Raw genomic sequence first — 13,164 nt, 5'->3', positions numbered from 1 at the left:
CTAGGATAACATGCTGTGCTGAAAGAGAAAATGGAGAGTTTCTAATAACCAAATTATAAAATATATATATCTAGCTGGGGTAATAAAATGGAGGAGGAACATGAATATTTCACACAATGGTCGTCTCTGATGCAATTGTCAGCAGCACCTGCCAAGAGCTATGAGGGATGTGGCCACGGCCTGGGGATGGAATGTGAAACACTTGAAGAGGAGTGATAATGTGGGTGAGGAGAGCTGGAAGCAGAGCAGAGTAGACAAAGAGAATGCCTACCATCAGGGTTCTGAGAGTCAGCATCCTTGGGGATGGTGTACAGGTCGTAGGTACTATTCTCTAAATTGCTGGCTCTCTATAGAGGAAAAAGGGAAATTAAAATGTTAGTAAGAAGCACCCAAGATACCAGTTTATTCTGAAAGAGAGAACAGTTCCATCGCACAGACAATAATCTGAAATAATACCTTTCTTACCCTTCACCCAGAGGGCATTTCAATGTTGCCACATCTAATAATTGTAAAGCTCTTTGTCAAGCAACTCAGCATTCATGTCACTTCATTTTCTTTCCTCCAAAGATGTAGATATTATATGAATGAAAGCAAGAATTGCTATCTACTCTACAAATTAACACACTAAGACCCTGAAATTCTGGTGTCCCACCTGAGCATTTACAAGTCAACTTAAAAGTCTGCTGGAAAGAAAAAAGACATCAAAGAAAAGACACTAAAGGAACTGCTGGATATTAAAGAAGGGCTCAGATTAGGCACTAGAAGCTTTGTGGGGAAAGAGGCTTTCATTCTTTTTAACTTGGCCACCTGGGCACTAAAATTAGAATGTCATTTTTTTTTTTTTTTGGTAAATTATCTTTCAAGAAATGAGGAGGACTACTTATGACTCTGAAGGCAACCCTACTGAAAATAACTTTCTCAAAATCACAGTTCTTCCATTTTCACCCAAAGGAAGAGATCAAGATAAGTATCTCCTTTCCATAGGACATAGTCTAAACATTTCCTCAAATCATTTTTAGTGATCTGGGTCATTCATCCTGATGCTCCATTAAGTTCAGACACTGTCAGCCTGATAACAGTTATAAGTCCACAAAGTCGCAATATGTTTATAACAACTGACACCTACCTGGTTTGAGCCTCAGTGTTCACTGTGTTGGCGCTCACAAAATGACCATTAAACAGCTTCTAAGCAGCCATTAAAGATTTCCTAAGGCCATGAGAAAAAGGACCTATGGAAAATGGGGAGAAACCTAGGAAGACTCCATAGGTTACTTACCGTACAGAGTAGGACTGCATTTTCTGCTGGATTGTATGACATATTGAATACTGGAAACTTGGATCCACTAGAGATACACAGAGAAAAAGGGGAAACAGGAAAGAGGCATAAGAACAGAGGGAAGAAAGAAACTACCCCATACCTCCTACTTATGCAATCTCACTAATATATACTCATCGCTTCTTTTTTAAAGTTGGAGTCTTACTCTGTCGCCCAGGCCAGAGTGTAGTGCCATTCTCGTGGCCACTGCTGCCTTGACCTGCCGGGCTCAGGGGATCCTTCCACCTCAGTCTTCCAAGTAACTGGAACTACAGGTGTGCGCCACCATGTCCAGCTAATTTTTTGATTTATTGTAGAGACAATGCCCATGCTTGTCTTGAACCCCTGTGTTCAGGCAATCCTCTCACCTCCTCTCATAGTGCTGAGATAGGTGTGAGACAGCACACCTGGCCCACTTATCACTTATAAAATCAAGAATAATAATTTTAAAAATACTGAATTTCTTCTCTTCCTTCCTTTCAGGCTTGGGAACTTCCCTATCTCATAACAAACAGTTTTAAGCAAGCCCTAGAAAAAGGCAAATTATTCAATAGAAGTAGGACTAGCTCTCACTGTAGTGAGTGGAACTGGTTTTGCTTGGATACAAATTCCTACACATAACTGCAGTGGACACTACAGAGTAACATAATGTGATTTATCTCTGGCTGATTTCTCCTGTCCCTTGGAGTGTTCACATAAACCCATCTTTTTATTGTAGTGATGCTAGAGGGTGTTTATCAAATCCTCATGCCAAAGTTTGCCACCATGAATGTTTCAGCTGCTTTTGCAGCTGGCTTTCTAAAAGGCCAGTTCCTTTTGCCAGGCATCCCAGAGGTTATCATATCTTCAGAATTAAGAGTTTTCAGGGAAATAAATTCTGGTTGAGAGTTGTGTGCATTTTGCTGGAAAGCAAAGGAAAGTAAAAGAAAAGAAATGCCAAATACAGGCAAAAAGACCGGTTACCAATTTGAAGAATTGGTACCAACCAAGAAACCTCTAGTCTGCAGAAGATGGTGAACTGTGGGAGTATAATTTCCTGCCCATAGGATCACCAACATTATGAACAGCACTTCCATTTTACTCATGCCACTTTCTTTATCTACCATGCTCCTAGGGTTTGAACTTAGCAGGCTCATCTACTGGGGATTCCATCTGTGATAGGAGACAATATCCAAAATGTTGTTTAAAAGAAGAGTCTTGGCAGGGTGCAGTGGCTCAAGCCTGTAATCCCAGCACTTAGGGAGACCAAAGAGAGAGAACTGCCTGAGTCCCGGGGTCCGACATCAGTCCGGGCAACTTCACAAGACTTCGTCTCTAAAATAATAAAAAAAAAAATCAGCCGAGCATGATGGCTTGTGCCTATAGTTCCAGCTACTTGAAAAGCTGAGGCGGAAGGATTGCCTGAGCCCAGCAGGTGGAGGCTGCGGTGGCTGTGAGCGTGCCACTGCACTCTAGCCTGAGCAACAGAGTGAGACTCCCAACTCAAAAAATAAAAAATAAAAGAAGAGTCTTGTTTATGGGTGTTGTGTTATGGTAACAGATGAGAAAGTCTGGAGGGAAAAAACAAGTCAGGTTTACCTTCGCAACTGCATCACAGCTACATCTTTAGAGCTATTGAAATCCAACTGCCGTAAGAATCGGTCCTTGACATAATGCAGCATATTGCCATGAACAGCATAGGCTGGCCGTTCCCGTTCCAGTTTAAACACAATCATGCCACCATCATGGCCTGGGGACAGGGAGAGGAGAAGAAAGAATTACCTATAGGCAAGAAAGAAAGCTGGAAACTGGACATAAAAGACTAGAGGACCAAGACAAGACACAAAAATGCACCCCTTATTTGCCTAAATCCTCACAGTTCTTAGACTCTTTATTCAAACAATTCTCTGTGAATCTGTTCCTGATACCATTCACACTGCTACATTCAGATATGTCCTTTCTGTGTTCCTCTAATGCTCTGTACAAACCTCCATCATAGAACTAATCACCCTGCACTGTAATCATTTAGGTCTGTTTCCCCTACCATACCATAAGTTCCCTGAAGGCAGAAATTATAATAATTACCACCTGTCCTCAGTGCTTAGTATATAAAAAGAGCATAAAAAGTATTTGCTAAAAAAAAATGTTAGTGTAAGAACTTTTTATGGTTCTATTTTTTAAAAAATGTTTTGCTCTTTCCCTGTTAGCATTATCCATTCCTTTGAAAATGCTTCCACTCTTATCCTCCTCCTGCCTGCTCTCTACACATAAACCAGATGATGTCACTTCCCTGCCTCAAAACTTCCAATGGCTTTCCATTCATTCAAAATACAATTTTAAGTTCTAACCACTACCTACAAGGCAATACACAATGTGGCCTGGTTTCATTTACAATTACCTAGTCCCTTATTGACTGTGCTCCAACTGGCCTCTCTCATGTACCTCTAACATGCTAAGCATCTCTTATACTTTAGTCTTTGCATTTGGTGTTTCCACTGTCTTGTTCCCTTTCACAATTTTTTTTTTTTTTTTTTGAGTCAGGGTCTCACTCTGTCATCCAGGCTGGAGTGCAGTGGTGTGATGTTGACTTACTGCAGCCTCAACCTCCTGGGCTCAAGTGATCCTTCTGCGGCAGCCTCCCAAGTAGCGGGAACTATAGGTGCATGCCACTACATCCAACTAATTTTTGTATTTTTTGTAGAGATGAGGTTTCACTATGCTGCCCAGGCAGGCCTTGAACTCCTGGGCTCAAGCGATTTTCCTGCCACGACCTCCCCAAGTGTTGAGATTACAGGTGGGAGTCACCGTGTCCCCCCCGCCCCCACTTTTCTGAACACTTGATAGTCTCCACACTATTCTCCTTACTCTTGCTTAATTTTTCTTCAAAGAACTTTTCATCATACATCATTTTATACGTATATTATAAAACTCTATAATGCAGGAATTTTATTTTATGCACTACTTTAATGCCCAGAACAAGGCTTGGCACTTAATATGTATTTGCTAAATGAAGGAATAAAACTTAGCTTCTAGCTTTTCAATAAGTGTCCAGTATCAGCCTCCTATAAGCTCCTAGGAGCTAACCAAAGAGAATGGGTTTTACTATTAAATGGATCTTGGTAGAGAAAGAATGCTAAAAGAAGACTACTTCAAGAAGATAAAGGAGAAAAAAGGGAAAAAGCTTCAACTAAGTGCCTCCGAGCATTCACCTCTCCTTGAAGTGCTACTATACATGTACTGGAGACAAAGCTAATAGAGAATCACTTTCAAGTCTTATAAGCATTGAACCAAATCAAGGACAAAAGAGAGGATGTAGCTCTTACCTGCTGCAAAGAGGTTAAGGTTAGGGTGAGCAGCTAGGACCCAGAAACGATCATGGTCCCTGCGGAAGGTCTGAACACCAGTACTAGGAAAGCAAAAAGTACACATACATAAACAAAAATTAATTCCCTAGGAATGTTCAGCCTATCGTATATAAGAATATTAAATGGTAAATCAGTAAGCTAATTAAAAAATATATAAACAAGGAACAGTAAACTACATATCCTAATTCACAGTAGTCATGATAAATTCTACCAAGGGACAAGAAGAGGAGGCTTGAAACTATTACTTTGATATTCAATTTCCTCTTATTCATGATTTTCTACTGTATTGCTTTCATTCCATATTTCTTACTTCTCTGGACACAGAACTAGGGAAAGGTGGAGGGAGAAAAACATGTTTAAATATAGAGGGAAAAAAGAATACACATGGAGATCCTATTTGATGGAAAATTTATAAACGGTGACTGACTTCTAGGTCTCTTCAAGCTTTCATATGTGATTTGATTTTCCATATGCTGAAGATAATGAGAGACCAAAAAAGTATTCCAATCAAAATTTTAAAAAGAGAGAGTAGGAAAGAAAAAGAGGCTTTGCCCTGGACTTGGTCACGCAATACTGATGATGACCTTACCGCTTAGACATATCCCAGACTCGGATACTCTTGTCCTCAGAATTACTGAGGATCAACTCTTGGCGAGGGTGAAAGACAGCACAAGACACATTGTTGTAATGGCCCCGGCAGGTATCAACCTCCCATGCCTTTGACTCTGAAAGACAAGAAGAATTAGGTCATCACAATTCCCCACTGTTATAACTTTGGGATTTGGCGATATGACATCATCTTAACCAAGTACTAGTTACTATTACAAAATGCTAAACTTAGCAGCTTCTTTCTAACAGGGCAATATTCTTTATTTAACTCTCTCTCTCTCTCTTTTTTTGGAGTAGGAGTCTCACTCTGTCACCCAGGCTGGAGTGCAGTGGCACGCTCACAGTCACCGCAGCCTCGGCCCTGCTGGGCTCAAGTGACGCTTCCTCCTCAGCCTTCCAAGTAGCTGGAAGTTCAGGTGGGTGCCACCAGGCCCAGCTAATTTTTTGATTTATTGTAGAGACAAGGTCTCACCAAGCTGCCCAGACTGGTCTTGAACCCCTGACTCAGGCAATCCTCTCATCTCTGCGTCCCAAAGTGCTGGGATTACAGGCATGAGTCACTATGCCTGGCCCATATAAGTGTCTTAATCTTTACATATTTCTTTGTTCTTTCCTTCTGACCCTCCTATCAATGGTAACATCTCTTCTTCACCATTCTCCATCCCTTTACCTGTTTTGTTTGTCCTGATAGCAACCGTTAATAGCTATCGTTTTAGAACAAATGTAAGTTCCTTAAGGCAGGTGCTTTGTTTAGTCACTACTGTATTTCCAGAGCCTTGAACAATGTCAAGTACAAAGCAGGTACTCAATAAATATTTGTCAAATGAATGGATGTATTTTTACTCTTAACTATGTTCATACTCCTCAAAATCAGGAGATCCTAGCACAGGAGAAAAGGGAAAGGGGGAATACTTCCAGTTCCAAAATGGCAGTGTAGAAGCAAGCTGGTTTCATTTCTCCTCATAAAAAAAAACCAAAAACAAATACATAGGCGCTGAGATTTTCATCAACAACCCAGAACTCAAATATGAGGATGAGATAATTCCCAGGACCACAGAGAAGTAAAGAAACTTCAAGCAGACAGTAAGAAAATCAGACTTCCACATCCCTAATGCCCCTCCCCAAACTCTGCCTGCTACCAAGCATGTGGAAAATCTCCCAAATCACAGTTTCTACACTGGAAAAAGTAAGCCTGAGGGAGCCAACTAGCTTCCCCACCATTTGGGGTGCCCTGGCAGGAGAACTGACCCTGCCTTAACCCATGGGAAGCATTGTGGCCACCCAAAGGGAGTAATATTCTTGAGGATGGGCAGAGACAAAAGGGGGAAACGGGACTATCATCCAAAGTCCTGGAAACGCTGCTCTCTGTTACTGACAAGGGAAACACCAAATCAGAGTGGCTATTTAGCAGGACCACACTGTAGGAGGTATAGTACACAGGTACTCTGGGCATGCACCCCTAGCCAGCTCTGACACACTGCCGGGATTTGGGACTTCCCCCATTGAGGACAGGCAGGACTTGATCATTTTTACCAGAGGCAAGGAAAACCTGGACTTAAGGTGCCACCTAGGGCCAAAGGGAGGTAGTAACATAGGGGTAAAGATTTGCTAAGCAGGCTCGGCATAGTGGCTCACACCTATAATCCCAGCATTTTGGGAGGCTGACTGCTTGAGTTCAGGAGTTCGAGACCAGCCTGGGCAAGACCTCATCTTTACAAAAAATAATTAAATAAACTGGGAGTGGTGGCACGCACCTGTAGTCTCAGCTACTTGGGAAGCTGAGGTAGAAGGACTACCTGAGCCCAAGAGGTCAAGGCTGTGGTAAGCTGTGATAGTGCCACTGCATTTTACTCTAGGCAACAGAGTGAGACCTTAACTAAAAATGAGCTTGAAGATTGGCTATTTGAGACCTTAACTAAAAAAAAAAAAAAAAACCAAACAAACAAACCAAAAAACATTTGCTAAGTAAATACATCTAATAAAAACCAAAACAAAACAACAAACAAACAAAAAACCAAAATAAGTCAGACAGAGAAAACTAGAATGATCCTTCAATGCAAAGAATAGATGCAAAATCTACATGAAGCAACAGCAAACAAGGAACCATAACTTCCACAAAAGGAAAAAGAAAAAAATCCAGTGACTGACCCTAATTAGATGGCCATTTGAGAGCTCTATGACCAAGAACTCAAAATAGCAGTTTTAAGGAAACTCAATGATCTCTAAGAAAACACCAAAAAGCAATACAGAAATTTGTTAGAAAAATTTAACAAAGAGATTAAAATAATTTTGAAAAATCAAACACAAATCTTGGAACTAAGAAACATATTTCCTAAACTGAAGAACTTATTAGACAAAGCAAAAGAAAGAATCAATGAGCTTGAAGATTGGCTATTTGAAAATGCAATCAGAGGAAAAGGAAAAAAAAAAAGCCACCTACAGGATATAGAAAATTACCTCAAAAGAGCAAATGTAAGAATTATTGGTGCTCAAGAAAGAGTTGAGAAAAAGCAAGGGGTAGAAAGCTTACTCAAGTAAACAACAGAAAACTGTTTAAAACATGAGAAAGATATCAAGGTACAGAAAGGTCTGGAACACAAAACAGATCAATCCAATTAAGACTTACCCCAAGGGATATAATGAAATTCTCAAAGGTTAAGGACAAAGAAAGGATCCTAAAAGCAATAAGAGAAAAGAACCAAATAACATAAAGGGGCTCCAATTCTCCTGGCAACCAACTTCTCAGTGGAAACCACACAGCCCAGAAGTGAGTGGAATGGCATTCACAAAGTACATAAAGAAAAAAAAATTGCTATCCAAGAATACTGTATCGAGTAAAATTACCCTTAAATTTTTAAACAATGTTTGTGTTGGAGTCTCTCTCTGTTGCCCAGGCTGAAGTGCAGTGGCACAATCATGGCTCACCATAGCCTTGACCTTCTGGGCTCAAGCAATCCTCCCTCCTTGGGGGGTGTTGGAATTACAGGTGTGATCTACCATGCCTGGCCAAGAATGACATTTTATTACATAGTTTGTCCTCATTAAACCAATGAGAAAGATAAAGTCTTTCCCAGACAAAAAAACTGAGAGAATTCACCACCACCAGACCCACCAGATAAGAAGTACTAAATGAAAAAAACAAACAAACACTAATATTAAAAAAGAAAACAGGTCATTGCCTTACTAGACTTGACTCTGGTGTGGCCATGGGCTCTTTGAGCTATGGTCACTGCCAAATTTCCTAAGCTCTGGCTCCTCTCCTACCTTGGAGAGATGAATCCTTTCCTTCTCAGTCTCTCTCTCTCTAACGTACTTTCTAAATAAACTATATTTTCTCATCTAACTTCTGTGCAATTCTTTGCATTTTTCATGCAGCACCGGATCACACCAAACACCCACACTCTCAGTGGGTCTGATCTAACAGTCTACAAGATTTACTTGCAAAGATCCTAGTTTAAGTCAATCCAAAACGTACAACTGCAGTATAGATTGCACATTTTTAACTAACACTGCACCTTGAGCAACATCATATGCAAACACAGTCAGCCCTCTGTATCTATGGATTAGACAAACCAAAGATGGAAAATATTTGGTGATGTGATGGTAAGAAGGACTGTTGAATCCACACTGAATATGTGTAGACTTTTTTTCCCTTGTCGTTAATCCCTACACAACACAGCATAACAACTATTTACATAGCAAAAAAAAAAAAAAAAAAGAAAATGTTTCAAGATATAAAACCCACTGGTAAAATTAAGTACACAGACAAACCCAGAAAACTCTACTATTGCACTAATGGTATGCAATCTACTCATGAAGCCCTAAACACAAATCTATCAAAAACAATAATAGATACAGCAACCTGTTGAGAAACAGGTAATATTAAAATGTAAATTAAGACAAGTAAGTCAAAATGTGGTGGGGGAGAATGGAGTTAAAGTCAATTTTGAGTGTTATTACCTTTGTATCTCTTCTTGTATTTGTGACCTAAAAGAAGTTGTCAACTCTTTTTAAAAATAACTTGTTATATCTACAGGGATGTTTTGTGTAAGCCTTATGGTGACCACGCACAAAAACCTATAATGGATTCACTAAAAACAAAGAGCAACACATTAAAACATACTGCCAGAAGCCGGGATCGGTGACTCAGCCTGTAATCCCATGCTTTGGGAGGCTGAGGTGAGTGGATTGCCTGAGCCCATGGGTTCGAGACCCGCCTGGGCAACTTGGCGAGACCTCATCTCTACAACAAATCAAAAAATTAGCTGGGTGTGGTAGTGCACGCCTGTAGTTCCAGCTATTTGGAAGGCTGAGGCAGAAGGAACGCCGGAGTCTAGCAGGTCGAGGCTGTGGTGGCCGAGAGTGGCCACTGCATTCCAGTCTGGGCAACAGAGTGAGACTCCAACTCAAAAAAAAAACATAGTGCCAGAGAAAAATCACTTAAACACACACACACACACACACACACACACACAGACACACACAGTTAAGAAAAGAAGAGTCTCAAAACAACCAGAAAACAAGCAACAACATGGCAGTAGTGAATTCCTTACTTATCAATAATAATACTGAATGTAAATGTTCTCAATTCTCCAATTAAAAGGCACACAGAGGTTGAATGGAAAAAAAGAACAAGAACTAAGTATATGATGCCTTCAAGAAACCCAATCTGGCCGGGTGTGGTGGCTCACACCTATGATCCCAGCGATTTGGGAGGCTAGGTGAGAGGACTGTTTGAGCCCACAGGTTTGAGACCAACCTGGGCAACTTGGCGAGAACTCACCTCCCTAAAAAAAAAAAATTAGCCGGGCATGGGGGCATATGTCTGTACTTCCAACTACTTGGAAGGCTGAGGCAGAAGGATCACCTGAGCCCAGCAGGTCAAGGCTGCGGTGGCCGTGAGCAGGCCATTGCCCTCTAGCTTGAGTGAGACACTAACTCAAAAAAAAAAAAGAAAGAAACCCACTTCACCTGTTAGACACAGAATGAAAGTGAAGGGGTGGGTAAAGATATTCCATACAACTGGAAACCAAAGAAGAGCACAAGTAGCTATACTTATATCAGATAAAATAGACTACCAGTCTAGGATTATAAAAAGAGACAAAGAAGGTCACTACATAATGATAAAGGGCTCAATTCAGTAACACAATGCAATAATTACAGGAGAGTTTAACAACCCCCTCTCAGTAATGAACAGATCACCCAGAAAGAAAATTAACAAAGAAACAGCAGAGTTAAACTATACACTAGATCTAATAAGCCTAACTGACATTTACAGAACATTTCACCCAACTGCTGCAGAATACACATTCTTTTCATTAGAAATGGAACATTCTCCAGCATAAGCCTTATCTTAGGCCACACAACAATTCTGAACAAATTCAAAAAATTCTAAATCATATCAAGTATCTTTTCTGAACACAAAGGAATAAAACTGAAAGTAATAACAAGAATAATCTCAACAATACACAAACACATAAAAATAAAACAACATGCTCCTGAATGATCAATTGGTCAATGAAGAAATGAAGGAGAAAATTAAAAAATTTCTTTTTTTTTTTTTTTTTTGAGTTGGAGTCTCACTCTGTCACCCAGACTGGAGTGTAGTGGCACACTCCCAGCCACCACATCCTCGACCTGCTGGGCTCTGGCTATCCTTCCACCTTAGCCTTCCAAATAGCTGGAACTACAGGCGTGCGCTACTACACCCAGCTAATTTTTGATTTATTGTAGAGACGTGGTCTCATCACGTTGTCCGGGTGGGTCTTGAACCCACTGGCTCAGGCAATCCATTCACCTTGGCCTCCCAAAGTGCTGGGATTGCAGGCTGAGCCACCGAGTCCAGCCTAAAAATTTCTTTAAACTGGCTGGATGCAGTGGCTCATGCCTATAACCACAGCACTTTGGAAAGCCAAAGGCAAGAAGTTTACCTGCGCCCAGGAGTCTGATACCAGCTTGGACAACAAATAAGGGCTCATTTCTACAAAAAAATAAAAAACTTAGCCAGGCATGATGGCATGGGCCTGTAGTCCCAGCTACTTGGGAGGCTGAAGCAGGAGGATCACCTGAGCCCAGAAGGTCGAGGCTGTGGTAAGCTGTGATCACACCACTGCACCCTAGCCTGGGCGACAGAGTGAGATCCCCCCAAACTGAAAAATTTAAACAATTTAATTTAATTTAATTTTAAAAAGACTTCAAATAAACAACCAAATGATGCAGTTCAAGGAACTAGAAGGCTAAGAACAAACCAAACCCAAAATTAGTAGAAGGAAAGAAATAATAAAGAGCAGAGCAGAAATAAATGAAATTGAGACTGAGAAAAAAATACAGAATATCAACGAAATGAAAAGTTGGTTTTTGAAAAGATAAACAAAATCAACAAACTGTTAGCTAGACTAAGAAAAAAAATAGATACAAATAAATAAATCAGAAATGAAAAAGGAGGCGTAATTACTGCAATCTCAGAAATATAAAAATGTATCAGAGTATTAAGAACAACTACACGCCAACAAACAGAACAACCCAGAAAAAATGGGTAAATTCCCAGATGCACACCACCTGCGGAGATTGAACCATGAAGAAATAGAAAACCTCAACAAACCAGTAATAAGTAATTAGATGGAAACCATAATAAAAAATCTCCCATGGGATGGGAGGAAATACTTGCAAACTATCCATCTGACAAGGGATTAATAACAGAATATAAAAGGAGCTCAACAACTCAAAAACAGAAAAACAAATAATCCAAAAATCAGGTAAAAGAGGCCAGGCGCGGTGGCTCATGCCAGTAATCCTAGCACTTTGGGAGGCTGAAGCAGGAGTATCACTTGAGTTTGAGACTAGCTTGGCCAACACAGCGAGACCTATCTCTACAAAATTTTTTAAAAATTAAATGGGCATGACAATGAGTGCCTGTAGTCCCAGGGAGGATCATTTGGGCCCAGGAGTTGGGAGCTGCTGTGAGTTATGATAGTACCACTTCATTCCAGTCAGGGTGACAGAGAGAGATACTGTCTCCAAAAAGAACAAAACATCTGAACAGACATTTTTCTTATTTCTTTTTTTGAGTTGGAGTCTCACTCTGTCTTCCAGACTAGAATGCAGTGGCACGCTCCCAGTCACTACAGCCTTGACCTGCTGGGCTCCAGTGATCCTTCCACCTCAGCCTTCCAAGTAGCCGGAACTACAGGCACATGCTACCATGCCCAGCTAATTTTTGATTTATTGTAGAGATGAGGTCTCGTCAAGTTCCCCAGGTGGGTCTCGAACCCACGGGCTCAGGCAATCCACTCGCATTGGCCTCCCAAAGTGCTGGGATTACAGGCTGAGCCACTGAGCCCGGCTGAATAGACATTTTTTCAAAAGACATATATATGGCCAACAGGCATATGAAAAAATGCTCAACATCACTAATTAACAAAAAAATGCAAATCAAAACCACAATGGAGATATCATCTTATCCCAACTAAAATGACATATTAAAAACACAGGCAGTAACAGATGTGGTGAGAATGTGTAGAAAGGGGAATGAACCCTTCTACACTGTTGGTGGGAATATTAATTACAGTCACAATGGTGAATAGTATGGAGGCTCCTCAAAAAACTAACAATAGAAATATATCCAAGCCAGCCACAGTGGCTCATGCCTATAATCCCAGCACTTTGGGAGACCAAGGTGAGAGGATTGCCTGAGTCCACGGGTTCGAGACCAGCCTGGGCAATTTGGCGAGATCATATCTTTACAATAAATTTAAAAATTAGCTGGGCATGGTGGCGTGTGCCTATAGTTGCAGCTACCTGGAAGGCTGAGGCAGAAGGATCACCTGACCCAGGTTGAAGCTGCAGTGGCTGTGCACTCCAGCCAGGGCAACAGATTGAGACTCCAACTCAAAAAAA

The 13,164-nt window shown here is 40.8% G+C and overlaps 1 protein-coding gene across 2 annotated transcripts in view; it reads right to left on the bottom strand.

The window, feature by feature from the left end:
- The window catches only part of COPA (coatomer protein complex subunit alpha), a 51,184-nt gene that overhangs the window by 19,005 nt on the left and 19,015 nt on the right, over nucleotides 1-13,164 (bottom strand). For both annotated transcript variants that reach the window (XM_021712693.1, XM_008058711.2), the window contains exons 9-13: nucleotides 5,249-5,384; nucleotides 4,618-4,700; nucleotides 2,894-3,044; nucleotides 1,277-1,343; nucleotides 272-347 (exon numbers count right to left, since the gene is read on the bottom strand). In XM_021712693.1, coding sequence (XP_021568368.1) covers nucleotides 272-347; nucleotides 1,277-1,343; nucleotides 2,894-3,044; nucleotides 4,618-4,700; nucleotides 5,249-5,384 — 513 coding nt within the window. The remainder of the gene's footprint in view (nucleotides 1-271; nucleotides 348-1,276; nucleotides 1,344-2,893; nucleotides 3,045-4,617; nucleotides 4,701-5,248; nucleotides 5,385-13,164) is intronic.

This window comes from Carlito syrichta, unplaced genomic scaffold, assembly GCF_000164805.1.
Source record: "Carlito syrichta isolate Samal-C Ts95f unplaced genomic scaffold, Tarsius_syrichta-2.0.1 Scaffold303604, whole genome shotgun sequence".
NCBI classification, from domain to species: Eukaryota; Metazoa; Chordata; class Mammalia; order Primates; family Tarsiidae; genus Carlito; species Carlito syrichta.
This window is presented reverse-complemented; position numbering and strand designations above follow the sequence as displayed.